This window comes from Palaemon carinicauda, chromosome 6, assembly GCF_036898095.1.
Source record: "Palaemon carinicauda isolate YSFRI2023 chromosome 6, ASM3689809v2, whole genome shotgun sequence".
In the NCBI taxonomy this organism is placed as follows: Eukaryota; Metazoa; Arthropoda; class Malacostraca; order Decapoda; family Palaemonidae; genus Palaemon; species Palaemon carinicauda.
In genome coordinates, this window is record NC_090730.1 from 150,445,405 (window position 1) to 150,464,971 (window position 19,567).

The window sequence follows — 19,567 nt, forward strand, 5'->3', positions numbered from 1 at the left end:
CTGCTGTTGTGCTATATTTTCAAATATGTTGTTTATGTAAGCTAGGTAGAATAAATCTGGCGCGTATTTTCTACTTAAATATCTTATTTTGTTCCAATAGTTACAAATCTGTGATCTATGAATGAATCCAGGTGATTTTTCAATCTCAAAAGGCGATAGTTAATTTTACAATTTAACGCCTAAGGAAGTACTGTATAATACACAATTCAATATATTACAATGCAAAATCTTATTATGACCATACAATCATAATTTTTTTTTTTTTAATGATCGGATACCTGTTAAGTACTATTATGACTAAACTACGGAAAAGTGTGACTTCGGCACTCCTCTATTCCAAATGCAGGTCTTAACATCCCGGTGAAAATAACAATTGGAATATCTTATTACAAAATGACTGCCTTATTTCCCGATAGAAGAGTGATGAAACCCAAAAATGTTATAAATGAACAAAACAATGTAAACTCCTTTGCCTAATTAACCTTTTTAAAAAGTATTCAATTTCTCCGATCGTTTAAACTTTAATTGTTGAATCTGATATCTAGCTGTAGCCTACTTTTGGTTAGTCCTATTTACTTTAAGGCTTCAAATGATCACCTGACAATTGACAACAAGTATTTTGGTGAAATATGATACACCTTTTCATAAGTGAAATAATCAAACACACTAAACCAAGAACAAATAGTAAATTTGGTGAAAGGACTTTTAGCTACTGTGCGCCTAGACATTATAATAAACTGCCAACTGAAATGAAGGACCTAAAGGGAGCACTTGAATTTAAGAAGAAACTAAAGACATTACTTTTCACAAGATCATATGATTTGGAAGATGCTACAATCAATGAATTGTATAAGTTTTAATGAAAATGTTTCGTTAGATGATTAATATGGACCCGCCAGAGAAGTAGTTCACTCGACTTCAGTGGAGGGTTGGATTTAAACCCAAAACAAGTAAAACAAGTAAGTATATAAAATTAGAAATACAATAATTGGAGTAATGAATTTGGGGCCTAAACCCCAATGCTATGGACTTTTGAGACCCTCCACCTGAGTCCATATGTTCTGCATTTGCACTATGCTATGCAAGTTAAGACATTAAGCAGCACTATAGAAGATGGTCATTTAGTTCCCAAAAATGGTTCGTCAGCTTTTGGGGATTATCCATTATCTTAAATGCAATGTCAGTTAATTCTACAACACTGCAATTCAGTTAGATGACTATTTAAGGAGAATATCCTAATAGTAAAAGTATCAATACTTATAGCATGTACTAGCAGCACCAATAGGAAAGGCTTTCTTAGTACTAAACAAAATTATAATGATAAGAAAATTGTATGGTTCCTTTCTTACCACTCAAAATCACAACGAAAACAATTTCCTTGGGAATAGAATGATCACTGCGAGTAGCCAATTACTGTTTAATTTTTCAATCGTTAAGTATGAATTTGGGTTTGACCTTACTCTACATACAACATATTACCTTTATGTCTCACTAAAGTATAATTCAAAGTTACTATTACCAATAATAATAATAATAATAATAATAATAATAATAATAATAATAATAATAATAATAATAATAATAATAATAATAATAATAATAATAAGGTGCTAATAGGTTACTTACAAAGCTCTAAAAAATTAGAATATTTATTAATCGTTACAACTTCAGTTACATTGTGCATCAATGTGATGTTATCCGAATGATGTTAAATGTGCACTATGAATTTGTCATATTCAGCCAATCACACTACTATTTTCAAATCTAAATCCTTCCCTAATGGAACACGTGAATAACATATAACAATGCAGAATTCCTCGGCATAAAACCACTCTTCTGGAGGGATGATTTCTCCATTGATCTCTATGGCATTTGGCCCATAAGGGTATCCGAAGATTTGGATAGCTTGTATACCAAGATCTGCAACTACACTCGAACCGGAGAGGATCCTAATATTTAGTGTATTCTGTGGAAATATGAAGGGTTTTAGTAAATCAGAATAACTATAGCAATGATAACATCAATAATTATAATATCAATAATAATGACATACAAAGAACATTATTCGCGTAAATACATGAGACAAAACACAATTTCATGTACTATTTTCTTAGTATGATAGCATAAGAATATATATTTTATTAGTTTTCATGGGCTATGGACGGAGTAGCACCTCTTCAAGACAAAGTTCACCCACAGTTTTAGGGAATAATGTGAAGGGAACGTCAAAACCTTCCATCCCGGCACCAACAGCCTTTCCTTTTCCGACAGCAATTAAAAAAAAAAAGTCAGTTTTCCAAGGTATTGATCCAGTGTTACCTAGATACAAAGCCATAATCCCTGCCCAGTTAGTGGGTGAATAAATCCATGCAAAAAGGTAGAGATTCCAAAGTAAAGCCGTTCATCAGTATGCTAACTGACACGTCTACATGTAGCCTAGATCATTGCATCCTCTGTCAAGTAGTATTTCCATGGATGCATCAAGACTGAGGAGGCTAGTGAATTCTCTGACCCAGATATCAGATAATACACCCACTTCGTCACTGTCTGTACAAGAGAATGCATGGGCAGACCGAAAACGGCATTGCTTCTGGAATGAAACCTAGAATATACTCAATTGGATGATACCCCATGTCAAGGACCTTGGCTTATTGCTTCCCTGAGACCTAGGATCTCTCAAAATTGCCTTTACAAGTCAAGTCTGCCGAGGCCCTGGAAGCATAGGGTCATCGGGTCCTAATGGACCTAACACCCCACCTTTGATTCACAAACTATTAAGTTGAGTGTCTGGAATCAAATGCCCAGCAACAAATAACTGACAAAGACATAGGTGTAACGTGAGCATGATTTAAAAAGATAAGCTACGCATTGTCGCACAAGACATAATCCTTCACCTCATCGTGTTTAAACGAAGTGTCCTCCCATCTACCAAAGAAAGAGAAAAAAGTGGCTTAGGTAACTTTCAAAAGACTTCAATATTTATAGAAAGTTATAGTTTTACCAGATGTACAAACACAATTTCTTAAACAATACCTTTGGTGACATCTGAAACAAGATAGTTGTTACAATAGGTTGGTGCATTTGGACACAGGAGTCCCTAGCATACCTCACTCCGAAGAAATGCACCCGGTCACACCCTTACTTCACGGCAAGTAACCAAACAGATGGAGGAAGTGGTAGCGGCTAAACACAGGAACACACCACGAAGTACAGGCGTGGCTGGGTGCACTTCTCGGTGTACAGTACCAGGAATTCCTGTGTCCATCAGTTTCCTTCGGCTAACAAGTATAGTGAAGGTGGTATTATGAATAGACTTCAAGTCTGCACAGGTATAAAAGAAATGGAATTTCCTGAAAAAAATTACATTCGCCACGACACTCGTATAACCGCTTAATTGTTTCTTTAACCCGGAGAGAAACTGCGCTCCTAGACACTTTTTTTCGTTGGACTACCAAGTAGACCTCAACACTCATGCTTAACATGTTCAATTCTATTGGTGTATTTGTCCCATTCTTTATTTTTAATGTCATATATGTCACTAGCATTATTGTCTTTTATTCCAATACTTACGTCGGCAAATAAGGCCATGGACAAATAGGTGTCCTGCAGATCAAGATCTGTTTCGCCATCATCCCAGAAGATTTCACCTTTTGCTGCTAGAGACGAATCCAAAAACACGTTTACACCAAAATCATGGTTCCGACTGTAAATAATTTCAAAAACCAATAAATTGAAATGACCTTATAGGGTATAATTACTTACATATTGAGTTTTCTATAAGATAATGGACTTAGAAATAAATTAAATAATGTTTGGGAAGGGTCTAACTTCATAATTAAAAGTGCATTTAATATAAGCAATGATTAATTCTTTTCAAGATATCTCGCAGTGACTAATTCTATATGCTTTCTAGACTGTAATAAACTATGGTCTTATTGAAAATTCTAATTCCTTTAAAGAGATTTATCCAAGAACTGTTTAGAGTAAGAAGGGAGACAAAAACATATATATAGTAATGAAAGAGTTGAGGTGTGATTTTATTTTAATACAATCGTTTGTTAAATTTTCTAAGAATCTGAGAACAGATTCCTTCAAGACTTGTAAGTGAAAGAAAATTAATTTTACAGGAGAAAAAGAAATAATAATGAAGGACAAGAATATTTCGATAACATATCTAATGAATAATCAGATTACATACAACTCCTGCATCGTTAAGAATTTTGAGATATAACATTTAACAAATACATCACAGATGGCTCGGTATATTCAAGAGACAAAGACGCTACATTTTGTTCATTGCAAGATAAGTTTTGAGGGATGCTGGGATTTTAATCACTGAATGGGAAAGAGCAACAGGTCGCAGTAGAAGAGAGGTCAAACCAGCATCACTTCAGAACAATATAAATCAAAGGATGTATCATCTGGGTATCTTGCATAAAAAAAAATTATATCTATTCTGTCATTTATTGTTGGATCATTAAACATTCTGCTTGATTCAATGATTGAATTGTCAATTTTTTTCAACACTGCAGGTATATAAATACTGTACGCTTTAGATAGCATTCAATTTCCATGCATTGATATATAATAACCTCAATTGACCACAAGAAAGTCAGTTGAGGGTGTTGCCATGCTAACGGGAACTGCAATGACAGCAATCAATGCCTAGAAAACTGCACGAAAGGATTCAGCACAATGCTAAACTTTTTTTTTATTATTAAGTTATATAGTACTCTATAATCAGTCTTCCAAATGGTATATGGGAGAGGAGAGGGAATAAGGAAGTGTTACTCATACAAAGAATACTCGAGGACCGAACTAGCAGAGAGGGATATTCGTAAGCTGTTCAACATAAATTTGAATTTGTTATGTTTTTATGTCCAAGACTAAATGCGTCTGGCTACAATGAATTCATTCATTGTAAGGATTCACAGGGGTTTTAGACAACTTAATAATAAAAGCTCAAAATTTGAGATTTAGAGGAGTAATAAAGATTTCTTTGGAATAGCAAACACTAGGCGAATTTTGTATTGGCTTACACGGATGAATTTTCACTGCAATGAAAGAACTGATCAAGATAGTGACTATCATTCTGCTTGCCTTTACTTTTGTAATCCTTTAAAACTAAGATTAGGAATAATGCATTAACAATTGTATCTTAAACCAATGTGTATTATGCTTTCAGTAATTCATGTATTTCAATGATGTTTGGTAACCTATCTGATTATGGAATCTAACTTTTTCATACAAAAGTAGAGACTGTCAGGTATATATAATAATCTTTTGATATCTGCAAAAACTGTATATACTGTAGTGCAGCTGTAATGTAAGAGCTTTAATATTTATTTGTGTCTCTTGTTTCATACACTGTCTGACATGATTTTTGCTATAAACAAATGAAACCTCTGATATGAGTTGAAAATAAATTTCTCAAGTAAAATTAAACGTTGAAGTTTTTCTATTCTAATTTTTAGTTATAGAACATGGATATTCATCATCTCATAGTTACCATAGATTCTCAGGCAGTCTGCTTGTCAGATGACAATGGTCAGTGGATGAAATTAAACGGGGGTTATTTGTGATTATGTTTTAGGCCCTGCTGCTTCCTCCGGTCGCCTTGGATGACAGCGGAGGTAGCAGCAGTAAGGGATTCAGCGTTATGAAGCTTCATCTGTGGTGGATAACGGGGGAGGGTGGACTGTGGCACCCTAGCAGTACCAGCTGAACTCGGTTGAGTCCCTCTTCAGGCTGGGAAGAACGTAGAGAGGAACGGTCCCTTTTTTTTTTATTTGTTTGATGTCGGCTACCCCCAAAGGTGGGGGAAAGTCCCTTGGTATATGTATGTATGATAGCTTTGAGTCCAGAAAGATAACGTGAAATTTTCGTATACAATATTCACATAATCATTTCGAGGATAATTAAGCATCTATGAATGAGTTAATAACTTTATCATCTGGAAGAAGGATATAAGATTCTCGCAAAATATCTTTAGAGGACGGCAATAAATTTATGCCAAGAAACCTGGGAACAATTTGTAATGCTTTATAAAAGAGGGATTGCAAAAATAGTAAGTGGGTCACTTTGTATCCCAAACCCACTCTGCCTTTTATTATCATTATCACTAGCAAAGCTACAACCCTAGTTGGAAAAGCAGGATGCTATAAGCCCATGGGCTCCGACAGGGAAAAATAGCACAATGATTAAAGGAAATTGATAAACTACAAGAGAAGTAATAAACATTAAAAATAAAACATTTTAAGAACAATAACAATATCAAAATATATCTTTCATATATAAACTATAAAAAAAACAAGAGGAAGAGAAATAAGATAGAATAGTGTAATATAGAATAGTGTGCCCGAGTGTACCTTTGACAAACAAATACCATATCACAGTGACATAAAGCTGCAACCAATACCTTTCAGCTGTAGTCAGCCCAGAGGGCTGGAAGGGGATTATATTTCCCCCAAGCATAAAATATGGAAGTTGGTTCAAAGGTGCCTTGACTTCCAAGGTAGCAGGTCCTGTGACTACCTTTTGGCCATCGGATTCATACCACTCGCCCTGAAATGGAAGATCAGCGAAGGAAGGCCGTGCAGCATTATTAAGATATCTTATAAACTTCTAAATGACAGCAATACGGAAAATGAAATTGTAATAAAAAAAATATATCAATGAGACAAAAAGAAGTGCTAATGGTTCATTTATTATATATTTGAATTTGGAAATACTCATTAGTTGTAATATAACAATCAGTTCGTGGAATAGGTCTACACGAGGATGTCATCTGTAATCAGGAACAAGACATTATTATAATGTTAAAGCCATTCCAACCGTGGTAATACAATTTAATTCGAAAGATTATTCATAATGATATATTAACATGTTCAGTTCCCTTTGAATGTGAACAAGATATTTGTTACTTACTTTTACTTTTAGAGGTTTATTTCTCGCCCTCCATCAAACACTAAAGGTCTGTTCAGGCGGGCCTTGGTGTATGAAAAAATAATTCCTTTCCAGTTAATATTTTGCTCTGTATCGTTATCAGTTATTTCGCTAGCATTTGTATTCAGGCTTAATAGTTTTCAGGTCACTATTATAACACTTTCTAAAAAGATAAGTCTTCAGGTTTTTCTTGAAGGCAGCCACATTTGTGCTATTCTTGACATCGAGTGGAAGGTCGTTAAAGAGTCTCGGTGCAGCATAACTGAACGTTCTTCCTCCTATTGCATGATTCACACTAATTTCGAATAGTCTATATGGGTCATCTGCATGTCTAACTCTTACAGTGGCGCTGGTAGCTTCAGGGTAGGGGATCAAGCAATCACGAAGATATTTAGGCTTATCACCTGTAAGTGCTTTGTGAGTCAACAAGCAAATTTTAAATTCAATCCTAGCCTTAACAGGTAACCAATGTAGATCGATCAGTGCAGGAGTTATTCTCTCCCGAAATTTAATGCCTTTTATCAGTCTAGCCGCCCGGTTTTGCACATTTTGAAGCTTCCTTAGTAGTGTATTGGGCAATTTGTAGTACAGAGAATTGCAATAATCAAGCCTTGATATTACATGACTCACCACTAAAATTTTTGTACTGCCCTCTGTTAAATATTTTCTAATAAATGCTATGTTTCTCAGGTGATAGTTACACACTTTCACTGTGTTCACAATTTGGTCCTTCATTGACAAATTACAGTCTATCAGTACACCCAAATTTTTCACAACAGGCACAATCCCAACATCAGCATCACCAATTTTTATACTTTGAATTAACTGGTAATTCTTCAAAGCCACCCTTGTGCCAAAAAACATACATTCTGTTTTATCATCATTTAATTTGAGCTTTTTCCTCTGCATCCATGTTTTTATTTCAGTCATTATCTCATCAATTTTCTTCCCTGTATCTTGTGTTGTTGAAATTGAGAGGTAAAACTGAGTATCATCTGCATATAGTTTAAAACCCACTTTTTGTTTTTTCAAGATGTGTGATAGCTCGATAGTATATATGTTAAACAAGATAGGGCCCAGGACACTACCCTGTGGTACACCCTTCATAAGTATTCTCTCATTGGATCGGTTTCCAGAAACTTCTACAATAGTCTTCCTGTTCACTAAGTAACTTCGCAAAAATTTCAGTGCTTCCTGAGTCACTCCAATAGACTTCAAGTCGTCAAGTAAGTATTCGTGCACAACAGTGTCAAAAGCAGCACTAAGATCTAACATAATTAAAATTCCACACTTTCCCCCATCAAGAAGACCTATCATATCATTCATTATTGAGCACAAAGTAGTTTCTGTAGAATGATTAGCTCTGTAGGCCGATTGATTTTCCGGGAATACCTCTAACTCGTCAATATGCGCCCACAATTGCTCACTTATGACTTTTTCAATAAGCTTTGACATGTAGGATAAATTTGAAATGGGCCTATATGAATTTAGCTCGTTTACATCACCTTTCCCTTTGTAAATTGGTTTGATCAACGCAGTTTTTTCACAGCTAGGAAAACAGGATTACGATATACTTAGGTTAATTATGTTCAGGTAAATATTATATACGACTTGTTTGTTTGGAGCTTCACTTATTGAACTGTTTGGGAAAGGGTCGTTTCCACAATATGTATTCTTCATCTCTCTCATAACCTTTAAGAAGTCGCACATATTTATCTCCCTAAATTTTATTAACTTCTTTCCCTCCTTCACTGGCATAGCTGACTGTCCTTCCAAGTGATTTTGGGGGAAGCCTCTATAGATTTTATCAATTTTTTCACTAAAGAATATAGCAAAACTCTCTGCACAAACATTGTCAGGCAAGACATATTTTTTCTTTAATCCCATCAAATCATCAAGGTTTTTATGAAAGTCCTTCATGTTATTAGTTTTTTTACATTCGCCGTTGTAGAATTTTCTTTTTGTTTTTTCTAACAGGATGTTATAGTCATTTCTGGCCTTATTATATAGATTTCTGGCTTGTAAGGATTTGGCTCTTTTCCATCTACCTTCTATCTTACGTCTGTGTCTTTTTGCCTTTAATAGCTCACTATTATACCATCTAACATTTTCGCGTACCACTATTTGTTTGTTCTTTATGGGACACATGGTATCGTACATTTTTCCAAAATTGTCGTTGTATTTCTTGGTATAGCACCCAACACATTCTATGTCTACCATATGTTCACATTGTGTGTTCACACAAGACATTTGCGCTACACTAGCTTCAATAAAATTCTCAGCATCAAAATTTTCCCGTTCCCTATATGTGATCCATTTTTTCAATACTCTGGTGCAATTTATATTAACATTAAAGGTGATGAGTTTATGTGTTTTTGAGATCTCAAAGTCTGGTTCCACTTCAAGGTTTTTTATTAGGTCTGAGTCTTTTCCACATATGACCAAGTCGAGTGTATGACCACCTACTAACGTTGATACCAAAACACTGTTTATTAAATTAAACATCTCAAATACTTCCTTGAGTTCTTTAGCCTTATTATCATTTTCATCATCTACCCAACAGTTAAAGTCTCCACCAATTAATGTATTTTTAATATCGTCCACCACACCCACAAGAATACTAAATTCTTCAATGAATTTAGTCATATTACTCGCTGGTGGTCTATATAATGATATTATATTCAATACCTTATTGTTTCTTGTCAGTTTTAAACAGATATATTCAAACGTTTCAAATACCATTTCATTCATGATAGAAACCCTAGAGAAAGTTTTCGACACAAAGACACCCACTCCTCCTCCAGTTTTGTCCTTTCTTGGTACGTGATAGAAATCATGAGTACACGGCGTCATCTCCTGAATCTTTGAGTTATCACTAATATTTCCCTGCAACCAAGTTTCCGTTAATAAGCATAAATCTAATTCCATTTCGTTAATAAGATTTCTAATCTCTAAGGTTTTATTCCCCACCGATTGAATATTTATCAGACCACACTTAACCAATGGGCTAGACTCCATGATCGGTTCTATTTTTTATCCTGGTAAGCTCCTCCTTGTATACTTTACAGTTATCATCATATGTCTTATGATTCGTATCATTGTAATTCCTCATTGTGCAGTTATGACACTTTAACGTATTTACAGTACAATCCGTGGTTCGATGATCCTGGCTACACTTGGCACATACCTGAGTCTTGCTACAATTTTCAGCAGTATGACCAAATTCTTGGCATTTATAACACTGAAATACATTGTAGGAATCATAGATTTTACAGCATCCTCCAAGCGTGGTATATACTCTATCATCTCTTTTACGGAAGACTTTCCTGATAGTTGGACTACACTTTATAATGACGTGTAATTTACCGCTTTGTCTTGATTTAAACTTCCTGATCAATTTAAAGTCTTCTTCATTTTCACATATATCATTCAACCATTCATTCTTCTCCATTATACTGGCAATTATATCATCTTCATTTTCATCAATATTGCAGACCTTGATCTTCGGTTTAAGTAGATCCTTTTTATCTACTTCTACCTTAATGTCATTCTTGACCTCTTCTAAGTCATTTTTAGCCTTTTCTAACCCAGTTTTATCCGCAAAATTAACTACCAAGTGGCCTTGTTTAGAGGTTTTGACCTGTTCGACATTCGTGGTTATCTTCTTCATGATAGTTTTCTTGATATCTGAAGCCTTCTTATTTTCCTCCGTAGATTTTATAACCAAAGTGTTTCTTGATTTCAACTTACTTGCATATGTAGTCTTGGTCACATTCTCTTTTTCGTATTCCATAAGTTTCTCTTTCAGCTCGACAATTTCTTGACACATATCCATGTATTGAGCAGTTATCATATCCATAAAACCAGACATCTGTTGTTGTACATTTACCTTCATCTCCTCTATGATGATGCTTAGTCTCGTTATGTCATCAACACATGCAGACTCAACACATTTTGGACATTTATAAATGATGTTCCTGCTTTTTAAAAGAGTACTTGAACCATCCCTTAAATTAGAGCAAGCTACTTCATCATGGTACCATCTTCGGCATTGATCGCATTGCATCCCATCATCGACATAAGACTCACAGTGCCCACACATGCCACGATTGCCTCCGTCATCACATTCTTCATAAACTGCTGCCATTATACTTTCCTCCCTTCCTGTGAGTACCGCGTCAATTTCAGTCATAAATAGACCGAGATCATTCACGGGAATATGTCTTCCTTTTCGTTTTCTAAAGACGGGCATATTGAATCATTTTTCAATGAACTTTTCAAGTAGCCCCACCCCAACGCAAAAATGCTGGGTCAGGCCTTTCACTACAGACCTCACATACAAGGAAACCACTGATTTTTAGCACTATATTTCACTAATATCAACACTAGCAAACACCCACAAAGAGATTTTTCATAGTATAAACAACGAGATACACAATGATTCCGTTTAAAGCCAGATTCGATACAGAGAACTGAAACACACGTCCACACCCGCGGACTCAAGGTCCTGACATTAACTAAATAATGTAGATACTTTGTTAATTTAGCCATGTAGAATGAATACCTAAAATATTGCCTAATTTCTTACTAACACAACTATATTCCCATGAAATTTCCAAAGCACAGTTCTTAGTGATCGCATGCAGCCACCTGCAATTCTTCTTAACGCGTAGTTCTGTGACAAATTAACGATCTGCGGAAAGCGGAGGTGATGCTGTATTATAAAAAAAGCAGTTTATCAAATAATTCTTTGAAACCCTGCTTGGCTTTACTATACTGGACTGTACTAACTTTTGCTGCGACCTGCCAAAGAATTACATTCAATCATCTTTTCTTTTTTTAAATATGTATTTGTAAAAAATCTTTTACAAACAATTTACTGTTTTACCCCACCTGTACTTTTTATTCAACCCATATTCAACGAATAAACTTGAACAAAATTTGTACTGGGTTTATTCTTTTAGCATAGGCTCGTTCAGTATTCAGCGCTAATTTGTTACCTTTTTTGAAAAACGTAGTCTATGTGGACAAACATTTGATCATATTCTTTCCTTTCTGTCATTCTGCTCAAGTCCACATACTTACTGCTTTCCCCATTTGTGCTATCCCCGAAATACTTCCCTAAGTTTAATTACGGTGCACATACAGTACATTCCTTGGAGTAAAGTCTATCTTTCCTTCAAGATTACGCACCACCACCTGACAGTTTTTATTTAACGTTCTACACTTGACATAAAATCTCATAATTCCCTTTTGATCTACATAAGTAGAACAGTCCTCAAACCCCTCGAAAATAGTTTTTCTCAACTCTTATTCTTTGCAGTAAACATATAATTGCATATCAACAACAATATAAAACAAATGCAGCCGTTTCTAGTCCACCGCAGGACAAAGGCCTCAGGTATGTCCTTAGTTATGGCTGGGGTATGGCCATTTTCATCCCTACAGTGTTCACTGCGGATTGGTGATGGTGGGAGATTTTCGTGTGATCACTCACAGCAAACCAATCTAGTATGGGTGGCCCTGACTAGTACGGCTTTACTGACCATGGCGATAATTGTAATTCGGGCTTCAAATAATGTTTTGCTACATTCAGTATAACCCAAGAACTAAAACATTTCCATTCTCCCATTTCCCTCCCATCATTCTTCTCAAGTAATATTCAAATACCTTTCGCTTTTATAAATATCACGATTTCTTGTACTTTTGTAAAAATAGAAGCAACAGTGGCAATGCTTACCTTTGGGAAATATACTGTCCTGCTGGTTGCTCCTTCGGTGATTACTGGAGCCACCATAATACCATTACCCCAAAAGAATTGGTCGTCAATCTCGAGGGCTTTGGTGTCGCCCAAAAACTGGCTGAAGACAGGACGAGCCACAGATTCGCCGAAGAGATGAGCCTTAAAAGGGTAAGATTAAATTTAAGGTAAATCTCAATAATTGTCAAAGGATATGATAAATTGAATAATCTCTCTCTCTCTCTCTCTCTCTCTCTCTCTCTCTCTCTCTCTCTCTCTCTCTCTCTCTCTCTCTCTCTCTCTCTCTCTTGGTGATAACGATGATCGCATTTCTAGTAACAGAGGCGAAGAAAAATTCAAAAGTAAGTCGATATTTAGGTTTACTTTAAAAATCAAACACTTGCTATTAGATAGTTTAATCAAATGATAAAATAATAAAAAACGCATATAATTCTTGTTCACTTTTAAGAGCCTTTATTATTATCATTATTATTATTATTATTATTATTATTATTATTATTCGCTAATCTACAACCATAGTTGGGAAAGCAGAATGCTCCAACAGGGAAATAGCCCAGTGAGGAAAGGAAATAAGGAAACTACAAGAAAAGTAATTAACAATTAATATAACATACTCTAAGAACAGTAACAACATTTAAATAATCATTTCACATATAAACTATAAAAACTTTAAAAAACAAGCGGAAGAGAAATAAGACCAAATAGTGTTCCCGGGTGTACCCTCAAGAAAGAGAACTCTACCGCAAGAGAGTGAAAGACCATGGTACAGAGGTTATGGCAAGACTAGAGAACAACGGTTTGATTTTGGAGTGTCCTTCTCCTAGAAGAGCTGCTTCCCATAGCTAGAGAGTTTCTTCGACCCTTACCAAGAGGAAAGTAGCCACTGAACAATTGCATTTCAGTAGTTAACCCCTTGAGCGAGGAAGAATTGTTTGGTAATCTCAATGTTGTCAGGTGTATGAGGACAGAGGAAAATACATAAAGAATAGGCCAGACTATTCGGTGTATGTGTAGGCAAACGGAAAATGAGCAGTAACCAAAACAAAAGAGAAGGATCCAACGTAGTACTGTCTGGGCCAGTCAAGGAACCCAATAACTCTCTTGCGGTAGTACGCCAACGGGTGGCTGGTGCCCTCGCCAACCTACTACCTACAAGGAAGACTATCACCAACCAGTTATTTAGAAAGTACAGGACCTGATAGGCTAGATGTAGCCACCTGGATAATTATATTTGCAAATATTATAGGGCTGTATTAAAGACCGGAGCACAAGCAAGTCATTAAGTAAATGTTTCGTCCAAGATTAAAGATTTAGAAACTTCTCTACTCTCTTTGGACCTTTAGTAATTCATTTTATCGTATATATTCCAAGGCATTCAGCATTTCACACTGCATATTGCTAGTTTATTGTCAAATCCACATTATTGTACAACTCAGAAAAAAAGATAGTTTTCAGTGTCCTCTTGAAAGCCTTAATATCTTCAGTATTTCAAAGATCTAGTGGAGCTTATTCTATACTTTAAAGGGTTCAGGGAAGACATAAAAGTTAGTTACCAGGGGCACGGACACACAAGATGGCTAATATCGACTTACCCATGAAATGACATAGTAACAATTTAAGAGATATATTACAAGGCTGCTTCTTGAACGGTATAGATTAATTTTTGGGCTCAAGCCATGGCGTCCTGATGGAAGGTTCCTTTTGGTAGCTTCCTTGGGTAAATAACTACTAAGATATTCCCAGAGAATTTAACCACAGGTTATCACAGAATTCTAACTTCTGGAGCGAGTATCCTAAAGGTTTCCCTTGTAAGACATCGTATATCAACAGGGGACGCATGTATTAACGCGCCACATAGCTATCTACATCCCGAACAGAGTTAATGCTTCGGTGTGTAAAGGCGGAGAATAGCTGGGAGCCGTTCCATAGCTAATCTCATCCGTGGCTACTTTTGGTACTCGAGACGTAAACAAACGGGCGCCATTGCTTAAATGACGTCACGTCCGTCTCCATCCTTTGTACAGTAGCTCGCCTTACTTAGACGGATTTTCCCTGTGCTATCTTTATCGCCTTGCATCTCTATCATGTCGCTACCTTCGGCCTCGCCTTCTTCTGGAAAGTTGAGTACAAGGTTCCAGTATTGTTTAGTTAAGCTCTGACCGTAAAGTAAATATTACTTTTCGAGATATTTGTTGTTTTGTGGCAGAGCTGTGCCTCTACCGGACCCGCCATTTTATGGCGTCGTTGTTGTTCTGCATGCCTTATTTAGTTAGCCACAACAACGCTTCCGGCCTTATTTACTAATTGATAATATTAGTTTATTTAGTCTTCATAGCTAGGAACTTTTATATCGTGTTTTGACGCTTTTTTACCGGTCATCGATTGACCCCATACCAGTTGGCTACTATAGCCCCCAGGCCAGAGCGCCCATATTAGTGTTCATGCATGATTTTATCAGTGATCCTAGACTTACTTATGAAGATAGTGGCATTATTTTACAATACTATTGACTGTGATGCAAGTGTTTTCGCCTTCAGGGACCATATAGGGGATAGGTTAGTTAGTGTGCCTTCCTAACCTAACCTACATGTAGGAGCCCTATATGCTTCCTTCATCCCCCTGCCCTTGGGCATTCCCTCTGTGTAGCCTTGCTCCCCCTACCACGTAAGGGGATCAAGCTCTTACCAGAGTATGTTATCGCCTCTCTGTCCTCCCTAAGGGAATGAACCCCTCTTAGGGTTGCGCCTGAGAGTGAGGAACGGCTAGTCTTTCCTCTATTGCTAGGACTAAGTCTACGACTTTCCTGCGATAGCGATATGTCTTCTATCCTTCCTAGTTCAGGACGTTCATCCCTGCTCTAGGTTAGGTTTTGGAAGGGTCATTCTGTTCCTTGCTGAAACTGTACCCATGCACCGTTTCAGTCAGGCTGCCTTACCTTAGGTTAGGGAGTGTCCTCCCTTCCTTAGTGGCCGCTCTGGTACAGAACCCCTTCCATGGAAGACTCTTCTCTTCTCCCCACCTCCTACCTTGGTGACTCACCCCATACCCCCATGGCCGCCAGTCCTCCGTGTGCCGGGGGACTGCCGCCTGCCGGCGGCTTCCAGCTGATGGCTCTCCCCCTTCCTCATAGCTTGGCCGTCCGCCCGCCGGCCGGCCCCCGGAGTGCCGGCATCCACTGCCGGCAACCCGGTTCTGCTATAACCATCCTTGTTCCTGTCACCAATCTGGCATCCTCCGGCTGCCGGAGCCGCCGCTCCCTCTGCCGGCGTGCCGCCGTTGTGCCGGCGGCCGCCACCCTGGTATTACTCTTGACTTATATTGTCTGTCCTAATGCCACAAACTCTGCTGGAGCGGCCTCCGGCGTGCCGGAGGTCTGCCGGAACCTTCCGGAGGCGTCAAGACGACTTGCACCCCCTTCTATTAGCTATCATCTAATACTGATAGCCCTACACTGCAACCAGATGGCCTGTTTACGTTAATGGATCAGTACCTTGGTACTGTTCTACTGGTAATCATGCTGTCTTTTTGCATTCTTCAGATTTCCAGCATGCTGCGTGTATCTTAGCGCGGCTGGTTGCCGGAAGCAGTTACCCTTGGGGATCCTTTAGCCCCCTAATTTGGGACTGAGTGGCCTCAGTCCCAAACTTATCCTTGGCAATTCCCATGGAATTCCATTGCCCTATGGACTCCTACTGGAATTCTATCCTGCGCCTTCGGCCACCTCGGATTATCCAAGGATGAAGCTTACGGTAACCAGCCGGGCGGGATGCACGGGGTATGTTTCTTTACTATCTCAATCCTCTGTGCATCACACCCTTTATCACGTTAAAATTAATGATTAATATTAACTTAGCTTAAGTGCCATTCTTATGACTCCCCCCATACTCATTTTCTCTTTCTTCCACAGGAGGAGCAGATGAAGTGTGACTTCGACTTCTGCGCTGTGAAACGCCCGCACTTCTACGGGCATACGGCTTGCAGGACTCACGCCCCTTGTGCTAACAAGAAAGGGGATTTGAAATTCTGGGACTCACTGAACTGTACGGTCTGCCAGGCTCACCTAGTTGATGCCTTCCATAACCCTCCCTCAGCGGAGGTCAGGGACACTTCTCGGGAGAAGCTACGCAAGTGGGTGCGTGGCTTCCAGAAGAATGCCACCGGACCGTACCTGGCCACTGAAGAATTGAGGTCCCTTCTGTTCCCAAAGGCCTCCCCTGATTCTGTGGTGCCCAAGGATTTGATCCCCACTGTCCAAATTACGGTGGAACCAAATGTAGTCATGGCCCAGTCCATGCACGAGTGCCACCTGGATTCCGAAGATGATGAACACATGTCGGATATTTCGGAGGACACGGAGAAGACCCTTATGGCTCAAGGTGCTGAAGATGATGAGGACCAGGTGGAATACACCGAGTCGGAGCAAGAGGTCGCTCCTCCTTCCATCACCGCCCCTACTCCTACACCGACGGAAGTGTCTTTCCCGTCTACCTCCACTACCCCGGAACCCATGCCATCCGCCCAAGAGATGTTCCGGATGATCAAAGCCATCATGGACGACAGACTGAAGGAAAATCAGGAGTTCATCAGGTCCATGATAGGATCCAAAGAACCGAAGAAGATCTCGGTTAAGGATCTCCCCGCTTGCTCACATGCCAACCCATGGAGGTATGCTGAGCATATGGTTATCGCGACCGGCAGGATCTTCGTCAGCGACAAGATCGGCACGGTCCCCCTGGAAGACGTGGAGTTCTTCCCAAACTTCGAGGCCTACCCGGACTGTTACGTCCGGCTTCGCTCTGAACCTGCCTCTAAAGAAGAGACCGAACCAAAAGAGGAGATAGTGTTCGATCTCGCGAAGGCCCAGGCTATGCTAGCCAATACGTTTAAAAGTAGGGGTTTTACCTGCTCTAAGCTTCCGGCCCTGAGCAAGAAGCACCCTACCTACGTCGCACCCGAGGATACAGTCCTTCCATTCACGGAAAAGGCCTTCGCTGCGTGCCTCAAGGGTGTGGAAGAGGGAAAAGCCTGCCCTGCACTGGAGGAGTGCAGACCCTTCTCCATAGTGACTCCCCCCAACGCTCGACACTGGAAGGACATCCAGCATACTTTCGTGGTGGGAAAGCTAGATCCTGACGCCGCCGGACGTCAGTTTAATGAAGACCTCCCGAAACTCAACGATCACCTCCTTCGTCGGGAATAAGATACGAAGGAGAGGCTCGCAGCATCCTTGTCCCACCAGGTCCAACTGGACATCATGGCCTGTGACACCAGAGTACCAGACCACTACATGGTACTTGCCAAATCCCACATGGCAACCCTGGTGAAGGATATGTACCACTTCATGAAGGCTCGGAGAGCCTGTCGTGAATTCGTGTTCGCAAGTGCCACTGTGAAACATGAACCCCGGAGGCTGATTTCCTCCAACATCTGGGGTAAACACCTCTTTCCTTCTGACCTTGTGAAGGAGATCACCGACAAAGCCGCCACGGAGAATAGGAACCTTCTCCACAAGTGGGGCATGTCGAAAAAGAGGAAATCCTCTCAGGACGACGGACCTCAACCTAAGAGGAAATCTTCCAAACAGAAACCCCAGCAGCGTCAACCAAGACGTCAGTTTCCGGGACCCGCTACCTCCCAAGTGGCAGCTCAGCCACAGCAGACCTTTCAGCTGGTCACCCAACCGGTCTTGTCACAGTCACCGGTTTTCACCCCTGCTTTCGAGCAACAGACGACTACCTTTCGTCCCAAAGGTAGAGGCTCAAGCAGAGGTGCAGGCAGAGACGCGTCTCGCCGTCCCTCCAGAGGCAGAGGAGGAAAGGGAGCTAGCGGCCGAGGCAGTAAGCCCTCGGGACACCAGAAGCAATGAAGTGCTTCCGGTGGGAGGAAGACTCTGCCAATTCCAGGATCGTTGGACCTTCGATCCCTGGGCACACAGCATCGTCAAGAAGGGTCTAGGCTGGAGTTGGACTCAACCACCCCCAACCTTCCAGCAATTCTTCCAACAATCAACCCCCCTTCTGGAAGAATATGTCCTAGATCTCTTGAACAAGAAGGTGATAAGGAAGGTAAAGTCCACCAGGTTCCAAGGGAGACTGTTTTGTGTCCCCAAGAAAGACTCCGACAAACTCAGAGTCATTCTGGACTTATCCCCCCTCAACAAGTTCATAGCGAACGACAAATTCAAGATGCTGACTCTTCAACAGATAAGGACCCTTCTGCCTCGAGGTTCTTACACGGTCTCCATAGACCTGGCGGATGCCTACTGGCACGTTCCAATGAACCATCACGCTTCCTCCTACCTAGGATTTCGACTCCAAAGGAAAAGCTACGCCTTCAGGGCCATGCCCTTCGGCCTCAATGTGGCCCCTCGGATCTTCACAAAGCTGGCGGACGCCATAGTACAACAGCTCCGCCTCCGAGACGTCCAGGTGATGGCCTACCTCGACGATTGGCTAGTCTGGGCTCCATCGCCCGAGGATTGTTTAAAATCCTGCAGCAAAGTCACCCAGTACCTAGAACACCTGGGATTCAAGATAAACGTGAAGAAATCTCGCCTCTCTCCAGCTCAGAAGTTCCAATGGTTAGGAATCCAATGGAACCTTCAGTCACACCGCCTTTCCATTCCCCAGAAGAAAAGGAAGGAAATAGCAGGGTCTGTCAAGCGACTACTGAAATCCAAGCAGATCTCAAGACGCCAGCAGGAACGAGTTCTAGGCTTTCTACAGTTCGCCTCAGTAACAAACCCAGTGCTTCGTGCACAGCTAAAGGATGCCGCGGGAGTCTGGAGACGTTCTGCCTCCATCGCTCGAAGAGACCTCAAGAGACGGCTCCCAAACAGACTTCGACTTCTCCTCAAGCCGT

At 39.8% G+C, this 19,567-nt stretch overlaps 1 protein-coding gene across 1 annotated transcript in view; it reads right to left on the bottom strand.

The window, feature by feature from the left end:
* Positions 1 to 1,633: 1,633 nt before the first annotated feature.
* The window catches only part of LOC137642727 (sucrase-isomaltase, intestinal-like), a 73,762-nt gene continuing 55,828 nt past the window's right edge, over positions 1,634 to 19,567 (bottom strand). Inside the window, exons 16-19 of the mRNA XM_068375552.1 lie at positions 12,686 to 12,847; positions 6,419 to 6,564; positions 3,571 to 3,703; positions 1,634 to 1,966 (exon numbers count right to left, since the gene is read on the bottom strand). Coding sequence (XP_068231653.1) covers positions 1,745 to 1,966; positions 3,571 to 3,703; positions 6,419 to 6,564; positions 12,686 to 12,847 — 663 coding nt within the window. The 3' untranslated portion in view covers positions 1,634 to 1,744. The remainder of the gene's footprint in view (positions 1,967 to 3,570; positions 3,704 to 6,418; positions 6,565 to 12,685; positions 12,848 to 19,567) is intronic.